This window comes from Gavia stellata, chromosome 6 (assembly GCF_030936135.1).
Source record: "Gavia stellata isolate bGavSte3 chromosome 6, bGavSte3.hap2, whole genome shotgun sequence".
Classification (NCBI taxonomy): domain Eukaryota; kingdom Metazoa; phylum Chordata; class Aves; order Gaviiformes; family Gaviidae; genus Gavia; species Gavia stellata.
The window spans coordinates 58,757,140-58,776,067 of NC_082599.1; the positions used below are offsets into that span (position 1 = coordinate 58,757,140).

An 18,928-nucleotide genomic window follows, 5' to 3' on the forward strand; every position below is an offset into this window, starting at 1 on the left:
AGAGGACAGACAACAGTTTGTTCTGCACGGACTACAACAACTTAATTTGCTATATTACATAAGTAATGGATTCCTGAGAGTGGAAGGAGTAATATTTGTGTCTTCTTTCACCATTTTTGTCTTTTAAAAAAATATTATCCTGCTTTCTGCACCAAAATTAACGTTTGTCTGAAGAGCACTCTAAAGATTTGGGGGATTAAATCCAGCTCTCCCTGCAATGCCAATACTGTCATTGCAACCAGTGAACCGTGCAAACACACAACTGCTACTTAACAGTTTTCTCTACGGCATGTGCTTAGGTAACAGCATGGGAGGACACCCTCCCCTTCTCCCCAAGTTTAAACTGACTTTTAACAGAGAGGACAGTTGACAGGGTGCTTTACTATACCTGATGTTCACAACATGATCCCAGATGGACTTTCTCTTCTCTTGTCCCTTCCCTCCTTTTTCCACCTCCGTGTGCCTGTCAGACCACTGTAGTAGGTCGTAATGCTTGCTAGGAAAGCTGCAGTTACAGCATTTCTAGAAACAGTTGCATTAAAAAAAAACCCAAACCACGACAAACCCCAACAATTTAGGCTTCTAAGAGAAAGTTAATAATGGGTGGTGTTGATGAAGCCTGGCCTACAGACATTGCAGATTACAGCTGAAGTGGGTGAGCACACAAACCACCTCTCATTTGGGTACCCTGGGTGACAGAATCGGCTTCCCAAGCAGCTGCAGCTGAGAGAGCAGGAACTGCACCCCAGCACTTCAGCAATAGCTCAGCCAGGCTCTTCAACTCTCATCCTCATCCTCCAATTCTGCAGGCATCCGCTAAAAACTTCTAATACACTCTCTAGCCATGAATGTCAACTCTGCTGTGACAAAAAAGAAACAAACCAACAAAAAAACCCAACCAAAAACTCCCATATAATGTATGAAGTGCAGGCTGCACAACCTATTCTGTAGATGGCACTGTATGTTAAACAATGATTTTCTCCTCTTTCCACAGTACAGTTTCTGAAGATAATAATGCAGATGCAGCCTCTAACACATACAGAATATGCATTTATTTAAAAGCAGGAATCATTCCGTGGTATTAACTTTCAACTGTAACTCCAGAAGTCATCTCCCAGTTGCAATTAATAATGTTTATCCCTGTAGCACGCGACTACCAGGCAGGACAGGGTGCACCGTACAGACCCAGGGACGTAGACAGTCCCTGCCCCAAAGAGTTAACAAGACAAAGAGTAGGAGAAGAGAGACAGTATATTAATGAGAGCTAATGATGTGTTTCAGCCCTACTGCTGCATCCCCAGCCTGGTGTGCTACCCACTGAGTCAGCAAGTGGTGCTGTGCCATGATGATGATGATTAAGTTTTTAGGTTTGTTTTGTTTTTGGTTTTTTTTAAAGACTGCCTTAATTATCAGTAACTTCTGAAAGATTTATTGAAAATGGCATCAGAGGAGGTAGACCACAAAAATGGCAGAGAAATTCAGGAAACACGGGTGCAAAACCAAGACTGACAAACATCTAGGGAATCATTCCCTCAGGAAATTAGAGAATGGCATAAACTGGAAAAAGTGAATTTCACAACAGTGAGTAAAATTCTTCTGAGGCGATTTCAGCTGGGACACTAAAATAATTGTGGAGGCATTAAAAGGAACACAAGCTAATCTGAAGATTCACCGACAATAATGTTTGCTTGAGATATTTGGGATGTAAAATTAATCACCATCAGGAGAGCTCCCAAAAATCCAAGACAAGTCTTAAATGGTTCCAGAACTATACTAACAGAAACACACAGGGTAACAAAAAGCAGCAGCAGCAAAGAGGAAGTGGCACGCATGAGCTCTGAAGAACCTGTTTACAATGAGCAATGTAAATCTCTACATAAGCTCACAACAGAAAGCTGTCTTTCAGAGTATTGCCAGCATTTGTTGATTTGCACTTGCCAAAAAACAGTTTGCAGGCTTTTGGAATGTTAAAAGGTAAACACAGCAACCCTTCTTCTTCTAAAATTTTATTTTAAAATAAAAAAGGAACAATACTTAATTGTTCTAGTACAACTAAGTTTTATGTTGATGTTAGTATTTCATACATTCCAGCCTGTAACATGATGTGGAAAATGTTCCCTGTTCCCTAGTGAGCGCCTTGCGTTGGCTGCATATGCGGTTTTAATGTGGATTGAAAAATCTTGCTTTACATAAGGCAGACAAAGCCACAAATGTGTGGCAAATTTTTAGCACTGTAAAAAAAAAAAATAATTCAAATCCATTGTGGTTGATTTACTCTATCCAGACTGTTTTGTTCTCTTACAACTACGCAGCCATATACCATATTCTAATGCTTTTGGCTATTTTAATGAAAACTTTATGATTGTTTAAAAATTCTGGTAGGTATCCAGAAGTCTTTTTTCCAGAATCCTCATATGAAAAATTTACTCGATGCATGGACCTGACAGCTGTATTGGTAGAAAACCACATCTGGTGAACTACAGGTAAAGAAGCCAGATGCGAGAAATATTTGAAAGTCGTTTGTCTTACCATGTCTTCATCCTTTGCTCAGACATTCAACAATAAAATCGTGAGGAATTCATGTAAATTACTACAGCCAACCAGCAATACATAAAAAATGTGCAGAGCTAGAAAAGGGAGCTTTATAGCATTGGTGAGTGAGAAGAGATATTCGAATAGGAACCAGCACTGACAGCTAACCCCAGAGACTGAGATTAAAGTCACTACCATCTTATTTTACATACAGAAAAGCCATTTCAGGCATTTTTGAAGGTTATATCTCCTGCTGCAGAGTTTGACTTGCAGTAAGTACTTCTGCACATGTTTAACTTTACCCACTGAATAATCCCTTCATATTCCACGGAACTAGTCACATGTACGAAAATACATGGATGCCTAAATCTTCTGATGAATCAGGGGCTTAAGTTACCCTAGTTCAGTGAAGGATGGGACAAAGGCACCTCCAGATTACGATACTAATATTAAAGTCAATGTGCAATTCTCCCATTAATTCTGCAAGCTTGATATTAAGTTCTCATGTTTTCATAAAACATGAATTCTTCAACATACACTGGATGGCAAGGTGCGTTTACAAGGGTGTTACAATGATTACGTGGGGATAAATTTGGACGAGGTGCTTTATTTGCGTGTACCAAAGGTGTTCATAAATTGCGCAGGTCCACTGAAACTCATCTTGTTAAAACCTCTTAAATAATGAATTTTTTCCATGCCCGACACACGTGACCCAGCTTACATGTCTTTTAGATAACATTTTTAAAATTAAAGCTAGGATGAAAACTAAAATTTGACATGTGAAACGAATGGAAAACTGACCGTGCTTCAGCTTCAGCTGACTAGACCCAACAGACTAGCTACAATATCAAATCACATAACTATTATTAAATGATTATTGGAAATATAACACCTGTTAAAAACCAGAATGTTAACGTTTAAGCTATCATCATCCAATTTCAAAATACCTGAAGGAAATACCATGAAGAATACTGACTCATTCATGCCACAGCTTTTAGTTCTACATTGAGCTTTTAAATGCATAATCCAGATTCATGATATCAAAGCTCTCTATAATTGTGGTTTGGTTTTTTTTTTACTGTATCAACGCTTTATAAAATGGAAAAAAACCACTGATATTTCTCTTTATAACTTGCTTTTTTCCTGGTTTGTTTTTATAAGCAAAACAAACCCTATCTTTCTCTCCAACTCCTCTGCTTTAAATCAAGAAGCAAGCTCCTGATGAGTGTTCACGCAGCTGATTAGAAAATTGTCTTATAAACAGCATCATTAAGTGGCATGCCAATCAGCGGTGATACACTGGTATTGCTGGTGCCTGTGTAAATTATAGAGTTATGCCCTGCGCTTGGGAAACCTAAACGTGCAATTCTGAGGTTTCTTATTGGCAATTAGATTATAAATGCTGTGTTCTAATGCTTAACAGCATGAGAATATATTTATCACATACTGTATCCACAGAGTACAGAAAGGAAAAAAAAATTCTAATTGGAGCAGACTTCCTGCAGAAGCTGTTATGAAGGAACAGCCAACACTGAAAGCTTATAAAAGAGGAACGTTTTTTTAGGTTTTTCAGGAGCGATGCCATAGGAAAGCTATACGGATTGTAAGATCTCTTGACATCCATTCCACCCCCACTTTTTTGGATTTACTATTTTTTTTAATGACATGAATCACAACCCACTTAAAATATACTAAAAATATTTGGCCCTGTTTGAAAGGTTTCATCAGTTTTATCATATAGAGTCACATCAACCAAGCAGGCCGGACTCTTTCTCTTAACCGACCCACTTTGAGCCCTGATTCATCACAGGGCTTTATGGCTTATTTACTGCATAGATTTAAACTGCATTGAATGCATGCATATTAAATTCCTCATGGGCTTCTGCATGTTGCTCATTACAACAGAATTGATAATGCCATTGCACCTGCTAAACAGTTCCAGAGCAAAGGCACAGACACATTAACGTCAAAAGTGGGTATCTTAAAGATGATACCACAGCTTTCATTTTGGAGTATCCTGTGCTATTCAGGACTGAGGCAGAGCTCTCAAGAACGTCAGGGTGCTGAGAGCTCAGCTCGAGTGCCAAGAGAAATGAACGGCTAACTCGAAGGTAGCTGAAGTACTTGCACAGAGTAGAAACTCCAGACAATCAACTCCCTGAACCACAAGAAAATGCCACGTTTCAGCAGTACATCACCTTACTCGTCCCAGGTATCTCAGTTTCTGCAGTGGGAGAGGCTGAGGTTGTACCTTCTGCACCTTCAACTATGGCTCCAGATTCATTCCCAGAGAACACACCTGGGACACTGAATGGCGCCAATGTCCTGAATCTATTAAGCACGATTCCATCCAAAAACACTACTTAATTTTATTTCCCTGTTTCTGGTTTTCCCTAATTTCAGAGTCTTGAATTGGTAGCCACAAGAGTGCAAATAAAGAGTTTTCCTTCTTGTTTTCAAATCAAATGTCTAATGCCATCTTTTGCTGTTAGATCAATACCCAGGCAGATCCTGGGGACAGGCCTGATCGCTTGAGCTGACCAGTTTACTGACAGCAGAAGTAGGTTATTATGCCTGGACAGCAGTGGAAAATGGGAGAGATTGCTAACACCAGAGAAACAACAAGACTGAGAAATTCTGGTCTCGATTCAGTGCTTCAAAAGCGAAGATGTCAACTGTCTACCTAAACCACCTCTGTTCTCATTTTCTCATTCTCTGTATTTGTATCTTCCCACATTTTTATGTTATCTGTCCCTTCTTCTCTCCAAAACATGTTTCTAATCCCAATGCAATCTCCTCACATCCCAGTTTTGCCACTCTTTTTTTCCTTCCCCTTCCTGCTGTTGCTCTGACTCCCCCATGTGTATTTATTGCCCAAAAGAAGCCGCAGCTGTTTCTACGGCAAGATGTATTCATCTACCAGAAATTTGTGTTTTCCATATTTTCCAGCTCACCTGAAAACAACAGATTTGCTTAGTGGTCTGTAATTGGTATGTACGTCTAAAATTAACAGTTCCAGAGCACACTCACTAGTCAGTTGTTAACGGCTAATTAATTACACTTCAGGATGCCATAAACAACTTACCGCCAAAACATAACTTTTTAGAAGCATACAACAAAAGTCAGTGACGACATCCACCTGACTTTTGCCCTCTCCACAACTTCATATAACAGCAAGGAAAAATCCACCTCTTCTTTTCCACAAACATCTAGAGGCAAAAACTGGGAGAGAGCAGGGCCCCCTCAGATACAATCTGCAAAATGTTTACAAAGGGAGCAACGAATGAAGAATTGAGACACTGTGGAGGGAATAGCCAGAGCTGTTTGCCATTAAGGTACAGGAATAGATCACTGCAGAGGAAATAATTTCCCTCAGTGTCATGTTTTTGGGGAGAAGAGATCAATCACATACACCAGTAGGTACTAAAAAAGAAACAGAACTAAAAGGTCCGTAAACAAATTGGAAAGGAGGAGTCAATTCTTAACGGTAACGCCTACCTACTTGACCAACCCCCCCAAATCTAAATAGCGCACTTGTTCATTAACTGAGTCACCACAGACAAACGCAGCTCATTTTTTAACTCTGGGAGACTCTAGCCAGACGTGATTGATTTGTCCTCCTACCAGTCCTTGCCCTTTTGTGGTTCTGCAGAGATGTTGGGAACTGGCAATAACTCACCACATGCCTCAGAGAGCTTCCTTGTTTTTGGAAATCTCTCAGCAGTGTGACATTTGCATTTATTACGGCTGATTCTGGGCATTTAAATATGAAAACAATTAAAGTATATTTGCAAGGGATATGACAAACGAGCATTTGTACTCCGGCCAATTTTTCACTGACTTTCATTCAAGTACACCATCATGTTTCAGCTTTGCCTCTTCCATTGTCTAAATGAGATGATTTCCCAGGATCCATATGGGCAGTTGACTGATGAGAATGCCTTTAGGGTTAAATGTCTTTAATAGAAACTCAAAGGTCTGTTTCTTGAACAAATTCTGCCCCCACACCCACCGATGAAAATTCATAGCCACTGCTGAAATCCACAGAATTACTTTGGACCCCCACCAATCCAAATGGTAGCTCTCTGCAGATCTCTCTCTTCCCCAGAAAGGTGCTTCATCTCTACAACTTGTATCCTTCAGAAGCAGCAGGTTGCTTTTGATTTTCACGTGACTTTAGCATTCTCACCAACCTACTGCCACCAGCAAGATGAGGATTATCTGCACCAAAGCTGGGCTGAAGCAGAGCACCTATTTCCTCATACCTCCAGGTCACATTTCCATTAGCAGAAGGAGGGAATGTAGGAACAGAGGGGACGCAAGGGGAAGAACAGCATTTTGCTCTCTTGACAACCCTCTCACCTCTACATTAATAATAAAATTAGTTTCCACAGTTGCAATGTGCCACGGCAACGTAGCTAGACATAAATGTCTCCAGTTTACTTCAGGATGGTATTATTTAGGTTGTGGAGAGCCATCCACTCTGTGTGCAGCCGTGCTGGAGAAGTGTCTCCGAGTTTTTTTTATTCTACCTCTTCCTGGCAATTACTGCCTATTACTGCTGTATGGAAGGATCATATATACGCTCCTTATGTTCTGTTAAAAGACAGCCATCCAGCTGGGCTAAACTTAGGGCTGGAAGTGGTTTGAGCTAGTTCAGAACTAAGGTACTCACATGAATCTTTCCATAAGTGGAGTCCTACAGCAATAACGTTGCCCCAACAGTGTGATCTGGAAGAGCATATCTGTTTATCACGTTAAAGCAGCCTTTCCAAACGGAATGCCAGCACCCTGTTACCCCACTAAAGAAGAGCCGGGACCAAATCTCCCTCCCACTAATTCCAAACATTCACTCAAATATGTGGAAATGGACTGAACGTGTGACCTCAAATCCCCATTTCAAGTCCCTTCACGAAGTTTGACCGAGTTTTCAAGCTGCTGTTCAGGAAAAAATGCAAATACAGCTTTAGGGTCCCAGCACAACTGTGCTCTGTGTTCATCAGTCCTTTAATATACACCAAATGGTCTTTTTGGTTTGAAATCATTTCATGCAATGCTAAGCAATGCCCTCATTGTTGCTTTTGCTGACTTGCAGTAAACCGGTGGGATGCCAGGCTGCCACCATCAGAACATCTGCTTTATTGGAAAAGTATTTCAGCAGGCCTCACCTTGTAACAAATGATGTGACCCTGGAAGGTAGACAGCAGCACTCCTGCAGGCAAATAGCTTGCAAAAGGTCAAAAATGCCTGAAGCTTTGGGAGCCACAGCAGCATTTCTGTCACCCCGCCCTAACCCAGGGTCTTAGAGCTGTAATAAGGGAAAAAAACACATCACTGAGGCTCTGAAGATAGATCCCAGTTGATGGACTGGGAGTCTTCTACCAGCGAAGAACCTAAGAAGGGAGGGAAGGAGAGGAAAGCAGAGGAGAGGGGAATCCAGCTGTGATTTCTTTTTTCACTCTGTCACTGAAAACAGAGCTACTCCTGGGAGTGCCGCTTAGTCTGCCTCAGTCAGAATGAACTGGGGCATCAAAATGTGCCATATAAACTATTTCCGTTATGAAACAGGTTACAGCGTGCTTATACAAACAGCTCCACTAGCACACAGATACCTGTCCATCTTAATTTACAGCCTTTTCAGAACAGTCCCTCACCCTCTGCCTTTTTTTTTAAGGATAGTTACGCATTTTCTTTTGTCTTTTTGACTCTGCATTTCTCCTAAGACATATAACCCCACTGCTTTTATAATCTTTTTGTTCCGTTCACAACGCAACGTCAACAAAACCCCAATGAAGTAAAACAGTGAAAAAAACAGCGTAAACATTTCAGTTTTGCTAACAATGTAAACAGCATCAAAAAGATTTTGGATCCTGTTTATCTACCTGTGAAGTTAGGAGTCAGTGGATGCTCTGTTGCTACAGTTAGAGAAAGGTCTTGCTCCCGTTGTTAATGCTATTGCCTTTTGAAGTGAAATGACAGTGGTGCTCTTTTGAATGGTAGCATTTTACAGCAATTTAACTTCCTGCCTAAAGAAGCAAATTTGCATGAAAATTATCTGGAAAGCACAATCACATACGTGCACACTTTATATATATATATGCTGGCATTTTCAGTATAGGTATGACATACAGCATATCAAAGGCCATAGGGATGAAGAGTAAATCAGTTGGCCAGATTATTTTCTGCAGTAATTTCCTACAAAAGGAACCATTTCCTAGAAAAGCCTACCGTTACCCTCCAACCTCTTCTGTGATGAGCAGTGCAGCTGATTTCTACCTTCATTCTTATTTACCTTCCATGAAAGCATCACTGAGGACCTAATGAAGAATGCTGGGTAATTCTGGCGTTATTGGCTTTTTTGTTATTTATTTATTAGACATGGGAGCTGTTATCAGCACGCAGCCAGGTGAGTCAAATCAGATGAAGCATTTTCTGATTCCTGTGCTGTAAATCAGATTTTAATAGAGAAAAGATCCGTACCCCTTTGGGAGTGGAAAGAATATGTTTATAATGTGTTCTGAATGTGTGCTACACAATAGCAAGTATGGATAAAAAAATATTTTCTCTAATCAATTTTCCACTTGCTTCTCCAAGTTCTTTCACCCATAAGATGAGAACTAAAATAAATGAAAGTTCTGAATAAGTGCCAAGTGCTAACTAAGATAAGGTGCACAAAAGCATGTATACATGTTGCATCTTCACACAGACACACACAAAATACTGAATTCTGCAATCTTAAAAGTATAATCAAGACATCATTGTTCCTCTGCTGGCAGAATAGTTTACAGATTTCGGGTTTATCTAATTCATCCATTGCAATGAGACCTTTGGCAGCCTACTCTCAACGCCAATACAGCTTCTGTCTTAGGCATTTATCCTTGCATTTTTCTATTCAGAGGCTATCAAGTCTCTTGACAGGACCTGTGGATTAGGCACAGATAACATCTGAATACCCCTTGAAGGTTTTACAAATTTTAATCAGTAGAGTAATCTAGATATGCTCAGACAGACATCAGGTATTAAACATTAAAAACCTTGATGCAAAGCCAGCTCTTTCTTGAAATCCAGTGTTATCTGAATTTTGAGTTGCTGGAAATTATGATTTGCAAAAAATGAGGGCTCCCCTCTCACCTAACGCATAATTTTTGATTGTTTAGATAGAACTAAAATTTTGGAAATAATTTATCGCCCAGACACTTAAAACAAATCTTTTGAGGACTCCAAAATTACTTTTTAAAAACAAACTTGTTAGTTCATACTCAATTAATTCCATAACAAACCAGACAAAAAGGCCTTTTGTGTCAGATTTGGCTTAAAACCGCCATTTCTTTCATGATTTACACATGAAAATGAATTTATAACCAAACCATTTTATTCATTGAGGTTTACGAAGGTGTGTGCTCAGAGTGGCATTAACAAACAAACAGGGAAAGCCCTGCCACTGCCAGCCATCAGCAGCAATGCTGACATCCATGTCACACCAGTATCTTCTCGTTCCCTTTTCTTCCCAGGTGAGCCTTTGCTTCTCCATCACAATTTACAGGAGGACTAACATTTTTAAAAGTAACTGCAAAACTACAGGCAGCACAGAAGTCATGAACACAATGAAAGCTAGTATCAAACTTGGGTTATCTGAACATAAGGCTCATTTATTAGGGAGAAAATCCCACCAAGCCATAACTAACTACATGCTGTATTTGAGATACTGGTTTCACTTTTGGGGGATGCAACTACATTTTAATTTGTTTTATCAGTATCTGAACAATAACCTGATGCAAAATCTGTATTCGGATGAGTAAAGGTAATCTCTAGTCACTTGGGCACAAAAGAAGTTTCAGGTTGTAAAGACCTTGGTGTCTCAGATAGATTAAACGTCTTCAAGGAAGACCAGATCATTTTTGTTTTTATATATCTGCAATGATAATGCAGAGAAATAAATGAAGGACCTACGACCTGTGAGAAGCATGAATACCGAGACCGAATGTGTAGCCTCTAATGGGGTGCAGCGTACACATCACTAAGGAAAACTCTGAAAAGGTCTGAGGTTTCCTCTTGGAAACAGACAGCAACAAGGACTGGCAGAAGCAGAGATGGTGGTGTCATGTTAACATGAAACAAGTAGGAAACAGTCACTTAAATACTTTTATTGTCTCCCAGAAAAAGAAAAAAAGAAAAAAAAGACCTAATTACGTGTAATAAAAATCCCCGTAGATCCATATCTAGCTTTGCCTTTAAGTAACCTGAAGAAGTTTATTACAGCACAACTAGAATGATAAGCATCAAAGAAACTGATATCTCAACCCAATCCTAGATATAAACTTACTATTAGTTACCACTGCACTTCCCACCGTGTTCCCCTCCAGCTGGCACAGCTCGACTAGTAATCCCTTTCTCCTTAGCTTCAGCAGATCAGGCAATCATAATTCAGTAGTAACAAAGCCATGTCATTTGTGGGAGCAGACAGACCATCTTTAAAATCACCATCTTTCCGATGAGCACCTTGTAAATCTGATGAAATCTATGTCATTAAACTCAAAAAAATTCCGTAGTATCTAAAAAATAACTTGTTTTTTAAACAAAAAAATCAAAACCACAAGAAAGGACTGAAACCTTACAGCATCCACCACATTTTGATCCACACGGTAGCCTTTTGCAAAGCAACATAGGCTTCAGAGATGCTCCCTTCGTTAACGTGAGGCTGGTTGGAGCTTCTTTCACCTCACTCTGGAGGGCAGAACATTTATGAAGAAATGTGGCAACAGGCCACGGAATTCATTGTACAACAGGAGATGAGCAGATGAAGATTCAGTACCTTACTTGTCAACTGTACTTATCAGTACAAATGAAAATACTTGACTCTTTCAAATTAAGAGAAAGTCCCTTATACAATACATTCAGCTCTTACAATCCAGTTTAAAAGGCTGAAAACATCACTAGCCAGACAGCTCTTCACCTAGCAAGTCTCCCAGGTCTTGAAATTAATGCCGTATTTGTATCTTTTATTATTAGCGAGCTACTAATGCCTACCACCTCCTTAACTGCCCATGCTCAAACCCTCAGTGGACCAAGATGCTCCCTAGACTAGCACACGTGCTGCTGGCTGGCACAGTGGGTCAACCTCAGGTCAATTATTAGCCAACGAAGGCACTGCACTGCAAACTGTGAGAACCTTTTCTACATGGGATGGCTCTAAAGTCTGGCCATGTAAATCAGACTGCAAGACCAGAGCCTCTCAATTACTGCTTTGCTTCCCTTAAGTTTTAATGGATCTTTATCTAAAATATCCCGTTATTTTCCTGAGTAAATATATCCTGAATGACTCAGTATGGGAGGAGAGGGCAGGAGGATGAAGACTGTTTCAATTTTTTTTTTTGTCAGGAAACCTCCTTCCTCTACAGATAAATGTCCCTGTTCTAGATCAAATGCACCTTTTCCCACTTTGAATGAATAGACCTTTTTCTTACTTTGGAGTTGACAAACAGACAATATATGCGAAGCAGTTCAGGGGAAGTGAGGTAGCTTTAATAATCTGTATCACATTATTATTTGTCTGTTGTAACTTTATGGCTTATAACCAGGAGTTTAGGCACTCGCAGCTTCCCCTCCCTGGAGGGCAATGTATCAAGATGGTAATGTATCATGACCTCAACAAATGTTCTATTTAAACAGCACAAAGACTCCCAAACGGAAAACACGTTTCTGCCTGCGATATCGCAGGTTTAAATCTATTTCTCTCTTTTTTTTCTTTTTTAAAAAACTTCATTTCTAGAAAAAAATGGCCTGGCAGGGATTCAACACCATGTTCCACCTTCAAACACGTAAGGCCCTTCAGCACTGGTGAGGCTGGCGTAAATGTGTGGTTAGGATAATGTCAAACCCACCGTCCCGGAGGCGTCTGACTTACTGAGGTTCCACTTGAGGCCCGTCGTGGTCACACTCTCGCAGGAGTTCCCAATGGGGATGAGGCCACACCAGGCGCCTTCCAGTCCCGTGTCCACACGCAGCTTGTGCTTGCCCTGCAAGACAGAAGGGCCTCTGCAGTCAGTGCTCGCCAGGGACCCAAACTGCAATTGCCAACAGATCTTGGAAATAAAACAGAAAGTACTTCGGTGGAAACAGGTCCAGAATGTCCCCCAAAGGCTCAGGAATACTTAGCTGCAGGAATGCAGGTTGTTGATGTTTACAGAGGGAAGAGAGACATGTGCTTAGGTTCCAGACCTCAGGGCTTTCAAAAAGTTTGTTTCTGGGCTTTTCTAAGCAGAATCTGGCTTTGCTCATTCTTCCCTGGCATTTTTTGAAGAGGCACTTCTGTCAAAGCTAGGTTCTTTATTCCCGTGAAATGAAGGCATCCTGGCCCAGTCATTCATTTTTTTCCTCATCTAAACAGCTGTGTTTCACTTCCTAAACAATGCTAGTCAAAGCACCGATGAAACTCCTTCATTATTTTGACATCTGTAAAATTTCATGTACTTCTCCAGGCCTGTACTCTTCCCAAAAGAAGAATACGTGCAGAAACTAACTAGGTCCTAGAGAAATTAACCTAAATATTTAGAGTAACATGCTTACACTAAGTAAGAACAACAAAGTGAAATTAAACCTCATTTTTTGTACATCTAAGATTAATTAATCTTGTAACTATCAAGTTCATGGGATGCAGAAGAAGCAGCAGCTATTAATGATGATGGATTTATGACCAAGCTCTTAATTAGTACTTACAGACCCTGTGTGAACATCTTGCCAGGTATCAGCATATGAACAGTTGCAAGGAAGAGTAGATAGTGGAAATTTTTTACAGAATGAAAAAAAGAGGAAAAAAAAAAGCTGAACATTAGACTTCTGGCATAATTTGTGTTCTAAGAAGCTAAGAAAGTGTTTATGAAAACTAGCTACAGAAAACAGCAAATGCAAAACAGTGACAAGACCAGGGGGGAAATCATCCTCTGGTCTCTTCTGCACAGGTAATTTATTCTTTCAAACAAACATGGGCTTCAGCTGGGGGAAAGTTAGGATTCTTTGAAACAGAGGTTTTTTTTGGGGGGGTTTATTTTATTCTCTTGTGGATGCACAGGCAAGTGAAACCCTTGAGCATGTCTTTGATACACATATTCTTCATCACTATAAATAAAATCAGATATGCCCATTTATTAATCTCCAAAATAAAAGAACCCTCTAAAACCCAATGAGTATTCAGTGAGTACTTTGTTAAGCAAGAAACCAAGGTTTTATACCACAAGAAAAAAGAACAGCTGAACCATACAACTCAGGTAAATGTCCCAAGCAGCAAAACCGCTTTCTCACGGATTTCCTTTTGAGGAATGTATTTAAGCTTTTTTCGTATGTCTTGTCCTCTCATATGCTCATTCCAAATGTCTTTGCAAATACAAAGTCACCAATTAGAAAGTCAAAACTGGAGGCGAAGTATCTTATTGCTGAGATGGTGATGTCTGAGGCGTTCGACAGCTTCTCCTGTTAATGCCAAATGCATTATGAAGAAACAACTTCAATACATGTCATGCTCTCGGTTAACAAATGAACCTTGGAAAAGCTGTCAATTAGGGAGTATCAGATTGCATAGCTTAAGCCTGTTTGATTGTTTGCAGCGCAACAAGAAAACCAATCCAATATCATCTGTCTTCTCAGGGTGTCCAGCTTCATGTGGTGATGAGCCATGTATTTCTACAGTGGTTGTGAACGCTTACCTGCCAAATTCAGAGGTGTAACAAATTCAGGCTTGATAACCTTTTAGCTATGCAATATGCCATGGTACTTCTCTCTCACAGTACAGAGGGAGGAGGAAAGGGAAAGGAGAGGTACAAGTGCAAGCTCTCTCGTTATGTGATCACAGAGATTGTCTATAATGATGATGAAGGAGAGAACGAAGGAGTGGAACTGTCTGTTCCCAATGAATGTACCTATCATTGCTCAGAGCTACTCGAGGAGAGTAGGAAACTCACTACATTTATCAACCAGTTAAGGCACATGAAAAAGAGAGGTAAAAGTAACTGGGCCGACAGAGAACCTGATTAAGTCCTGTACTCCCAAAAACCTGCGTCTACCATAGGTTTGCATTTCCTATTTTATGACATTCTGGTTTGCATTACTCTTATGTTTGCATTTCCTATGTAATTTCTATTTCCTATGTAAATCCTATGCATTACTATATGCGTTACTCTTAGGTTTGCCATTTCCTGTTTTATGACATTCTGGCCCAGCTTACAGATAGGAATTCAATTCAGTAAGACATCTATGCAGAAATCTGTCCTTCTGTTCTCATGAAATTAATCTTTGAAACAAAAGACGTCATTACCAGAGGCTTGCCAATATCTAGGATTTTATCAGGAGTCTTTCACTGTCTGATACTTCCCTAAAAATCTCTGTTCCCACGGCCCAGTGATTATGCGAGAATCTTGACTTTCTTCCCTAAAAGGACATTTTCTAGCCCTCAGTTAAGAGAAATTTCAAACTAGGAGCCCAAAGGGCTAGACCCGACACAGCAAGTAAACAGGAATTGAAATATTAAAATGTAAATTATTTTTTAAAAAATGTCTCAACTGTTAAGCCAAACTCATGGCTTAGGGACTGGTTCACTGATATTACTCAATAAAGTTTTTAAGACTTTTCTTTAAATAGATCAGTAAGGGATCTTAATTTATTGGGGACAGTAGGGATAGAAAAGGGAAATGGTCACTGGGGGGGACACACCAAAAAACACCAAATGACCTGCTCATTGTTGCCAAAAAAGATTAATCAGCCAATGCATTTGTACAGTAAGGCTTTAAAGTCAAAGCTCTGCAAGTCTTCCACAGGGGTAATTAGGTGCCCAAGCTTATCTTCAAGTTTTCGAGTACAGATCTTCCAACCAAGCAAGATGGAACTGCTATTTGCAGGAAGAAGGGAGGATCAGAGCTTGTAATTTGCAAATACAAGTAATAATTTGTTCTATTTAAATCTCTGTGATTAAAGGAACAATTATATACTGGCACTTAAAATATGAAACTGTTTTCAATTTTTGTAGAACTCAAAGTTCTAAAATTAGGATTAAAAAGAAAACCAAAGTTTGACTAAATATATCCCTCCTTCTTAAGTTTTTTTTGCCTCTGTAGGAAGTAACTGATATATTTTCACATTTAACTTAAGAATCAAATATTACCATGTTTGAATGATACCAGTGATAAAATAATGGCAAAGAATACAGCTGCATTGATTTTTATCTTATTAAGTCAGTTTTGAAAAACATTGATCAATCTTCAGCACTGATTTTTTTTTCCTTCATTTTGTCTCTGATGCTGGGAAATAAGATCAATTTCTAAGTTCAGCAATAAAAAGAAAATGTCAGAAGATATTTTTAAGAATGCTTCATCCATATAGGTTAAACTTTTCCTTTTGATCCTGATGTCTTATGTTATGAGAAAGCATTTATGCAGTAATGGTTAAATATAGCCCCACTCCAACACTGTTGTTGCCAAGGAAAGACCTAAAGACATAGTTGTTCTCTGCCACATCTCCTAACTCAAATGAATAGAAATCTGATTGCCGGAAACTCATATACCTAACCCTATCCAAGGCTGTAAGGTGCTAAAACCTTTAGTCAAAAAATTTGCAAGCTGAAAAGCATATGAACGGTACCAAGATAAAACCTGGTAGCTTCTATAGGTGCACAGATACCCAATGGGCACTTCATAAAGGAACAGAGAAAATTACTTCTCTGAGGGCTTTCCAGATCAACCTGAATAACTGTATTGCAATAAATGTATACTCTAAAATGGATATCAAGCAACAAAATGTTATGAAAGAGAGAGGGAATGGGGACTGATCTTCAGCACTACATTCTGAAGGGACCTGAAGGAGGGAAACCTGGAACCTGGCAGGTTGAAACTGGACACAGGGGAGAGGCATGAAGCCAGTTACCAAGATGCTGGGGAAGAAGAAGGAATTAAAATTAAGCTTTAAAAAACAAATTAAGAAAGATATAATAAACAGATCTTGGAAACTGCTGAAGTTCTAGGACATGTGAAAGGTAATGGGGAAGGAAAAGGAACGACATACAGGATTAGAGGACAAAGCAACCTTATTCTAATTTTCAGACTGCCCTGACAGTTTGTCCACTATAAATAAATCTACTGAATAACTCAACTCCTACAAGTCGCTGATTTTCTAAACGGTATATTTTCACCTGCACTTGCTGTGAGATGTGGGACTCCAGAGAAATGGGATTCCTTGAGATCTGGCCAACTGCCCTATGATACCTCCTCCACCAGCTAGATCTTGTTTCCCATAATCTTTTGATAAAACTTCTTTCTATATCAGCTTTATTTCAATGATTACTCCATAGATGGCAGCACGCACTTGAAAACAACAGCAGCAGCAAAAGCTAAATACAGATGTAATAGTGTAATACCCAGGGAAAAGGCAAAAACCACAATCTGCTTTAGTACATAAACATCTGGGTGCAGAAAATGGCATATAGATAAAAGACTCGGGGAATGGGTGGAAATCAACACCATCACCAAAGACTGCAGCAGAGAGGAGGAGGAGGAAAGGAACAAGGATGAAACCAAGCTGAGAACATTTATGTTTAAAATCAAATACCATGATTGGCAATAAAGTAAAAAAAAAAGTTCCAGAAATATTTCTACTAATCATTAGTTGTGTAAGAGCATGACTTAACAATAATAAAAGCTTTTAGGGTGAGATTCTGAGCATGATAAACACAGCCAATTTTTCTAAAAGGATGTATTTAAGAAGAGCTATTTTGTTATAACCCTAAAATATCATCAATTGTCTTTTCAAACAAATACACATAGTGCCAAGTTGCTATTACATGAATGCTATTCACAGAACGTTATCTGAGCCAACCAGGCTTATTGTCGCTGTCGAAAATAAAAGTATCTGCAGTTCCAGTGAAAATTTAGAAGTCTAAGACTGCTTATATATCATAACAATGACTGCTTAAACTCATATGGAAAAAAACAGCAAATTCATTGTACTTCAAAACAATATTAAAATATGTTGGACCCAATCCTACCGATCCTTACTGTCAAATGTTAGTAGTGCTCCTGTAACCAAAATGGATAGGTTTCAGTGTATTAGTTATTTGCAGGACAGAGCCCCACAAAGCCTACCCTTCCAGAGGAGCACTTCATAAAATGATGACTCTATAGTGGATAAAATCCCAGGCAGTAGAGAGAGAATAAATTATAATCATTATTAGACTCAATTAATGAACACATCTGCTTCAAACCAATTTATGACAAGGGTATAGAAAGAAATCCCTGTGGAGGTAAGTGCCACTAAAATGGAAAGATTTACTATACCCTGAGGTTATACATTTAAGTGGTTGCTACTGTATATCTAATGTACAAATTATCCACAAAGAGCAAATGATCCCCAAGTTTCACGCAGTCGCACACGAACTTCTTCTATAGGCCTAGTAAAACCCTCCTGAGAGTACACTTCTCATATAATACCGATGGCATGTTTTACTGAGCGCAGTAGGTGCATCCCTTGTTTGCCCACCTCCTCTTGCAGCACGAGCAAGTAAACCAAGTCTCTATCTGCTGCAGTCAAGCCTATATGACTGACAAGAAAACGGTGATCATAGGTACAAAAAACACCGAAGTATATTTCTCTCTGGGACTGCAAGCAGTTAAAACTGCCAGCAGCGTAGACACCGCTAACATGCACGCAAATGAAGTGAAGAAAACACTTTATCAAGCAAATAAGATATCTGGGAATACAAAAGATACTTTAAAAGGGAGTTTGGGTGGTTTAATTTCTTTTCACAGATATATCTTAAAGACTGACAAATGCCATAAATACTAATTCTTCTAATTTGAATACTACCCTAAAGAAAAACTCATTCTTTTGAAACTTCCCACTCGCAAACGGAATTCCACAACATTTTCTTCAGTCTACCATAAATCAATGCAAAACACACCACGAAGGCAGCATGAAACTACAATAATCAAGACCTGGCTGTTCCTTCTCTAAATCCAAGCAAGCCTTACACCGGCCCAGTGTGACATTTTATCCTTGAGCTTGTGCATTTGATGCCCTATCCTCAGTAGGCCCATCATTATAGGTTTAATTAGCATTTTTAGTGAGGCCTTAAAAAAATCAGAACCATTTTCTTTATATCCATTTATGAGACTACAGAGTATAATAGATTGCAGATAAGAGTGAAAAGTAGACAAGCTGCTGAAGATTTCATATTGCCTGTATAATTATTATGCAATGTTGGTGTTAAATTGTCAATCTAGAGGGGCCTTTATTAAGGGCACTAATATTCTATAATTCCTAAGCGATGAAAATTACAGCATAATCTTTCTCACCATCCACCAGTTCGTAGTACATTTAGTGTCACTGTTCATTCTTTTTTGTGCATTTCTACAGGGGA

General features: G+C 39.3%; 1 protein-coding gene across 1 annotated transcript in view; it reads right to left on the reverse strand.

Moving 5' to 3' along the window:
• TPK1 (thiamin pyrophosphokinase 1) overlaps window positions 1-18,928 on the reverse strand; it is a 243,471-nt gene that overhangs the window by 50,499 nt on the left and 174,044 nt on the right. The window contains exon 7 of the mRNA XM_059819089.1: window positions 12,437-12,548. Within this exon, the coding sequence (XP_059675072.1) occupies window positions 12,437-12,548 (112 nt within the window). The remainder of the gene's footprint in view (window positions 1-12,436; window positions 12,549-18,928) is intronic.